This window comes from Pteropus alecto, unplaced genomic scaffold, assembly GCF_000325575.1.
Source record: "Pteropus alecto unplaced genomic scaffold, ASM32557v1 scaffold160, whole genome shotgun sequence".
Lineage (NCBI taxonomy): Eukaryota > Metazoa > Chordata > Mammalia > Chiroptera > Pteropodidae > Pteropus > Pteropus alecto.
In genome coordinates this window covers 1992956-1993735 of record NW_006429864.1, presented here as the reverse complement: position 1 = coordinate 1993735, position 780 = coordinate 1992956, and the positions used below count along the sequence as shown (strand labels likewise).

Here is a 780-nt window from a genome sequence, read left to right as displayed (position 1 = left end):
TTCGGGCCCTGGCGGGGAAGCAGAGGCCCAGAGGCAGGAGGGAGCGGTGAGTGAGCCTCCAGCCTTGGAGGAAGCTGTGTGGGCACAGGGTCTGCCCCGCCCACTCTCTGGCACCATTCTGGGCACAGAGGAGAGTCGGGCACACCCCAAGCTGAATGATGATCACTGTCATGCATGGGCTGCCTCCAGTGGGCATGGAATGCTTATTGGAAGTTTCCTGTGGGTCTGCCACATGGGCGGGTGAGGCCTGCACCATGGTGTGCAGAGGATACTCAAGCTGGGAGAGAAGGTACCTCCCAGGCCAGCTCCTGTACTCTGAGGGGGGCACACTAGGGGAGAGGTGGGCTGGAAAGGGGAGGGGAGAATGGAGGATGCAGCTCTGACTTCCCCTACACTCCCGCCAGGTGGGCCAATGGCTATAGTGAAGAGAAGCCTTTGTGTGTGCCCCGAGATGCCCCTTTCCAGCTGGAGACCTGCCCCCTCACGGCTGTGGATGCCCTTGGTAACAGCCCATTGGGTCCCCAGCTCCCCTCACTTGGCCTGCACCCTGGCGGGGTGGGGGAGGCCCTGAGCTGGTGGCCCCAGGCTGAGCAGTGTGTCCTGCAGTCCTGCGCTTCTTTCTGGAGTACCAGTGGTTCGTGGACTTTGCTGTGTATGCGGGCGGTGTGTACCTTTTCACAGAGGCCTACTACTACGTGCTGGGCCCAGCCAGGGAGACCAACATCGCCGTGTTCTGGTGTCTGGTCACCATCGCCTTCTCCATGTATCCTTCCAGCTCCA

The 780-nt window shown here is 61.5% G+C and overlaps 1 protein-coding gene across 1 annotated transcript in view; it reads left to right on the top strand.

Moving 5' to 3' along the window:
- Window positions 1–2: 2 nt before the first annotated feature.
- TMEM161A (transmembrane protein 161A) overlaps window positions 3–780 on the top strand; it is a gene marked incomplete at its 5' end in the record, with an annotated part of 9703 nt that continues 8925 nt past the window's right edge. Inside the window, 3 exons of the mRNA XM_015586370.2 lie at window positions 3–46; window positions 405–502; window positions 682–763. Coding sequence (XP_015441856.1) covers window positions 3–46; window positions 405–502; window positions 682–763 — 224 coding nt within the window. The remainder of the gene's footprint in view (window positions 47–404; window positions 503–681; window positions 764–780) is intronic.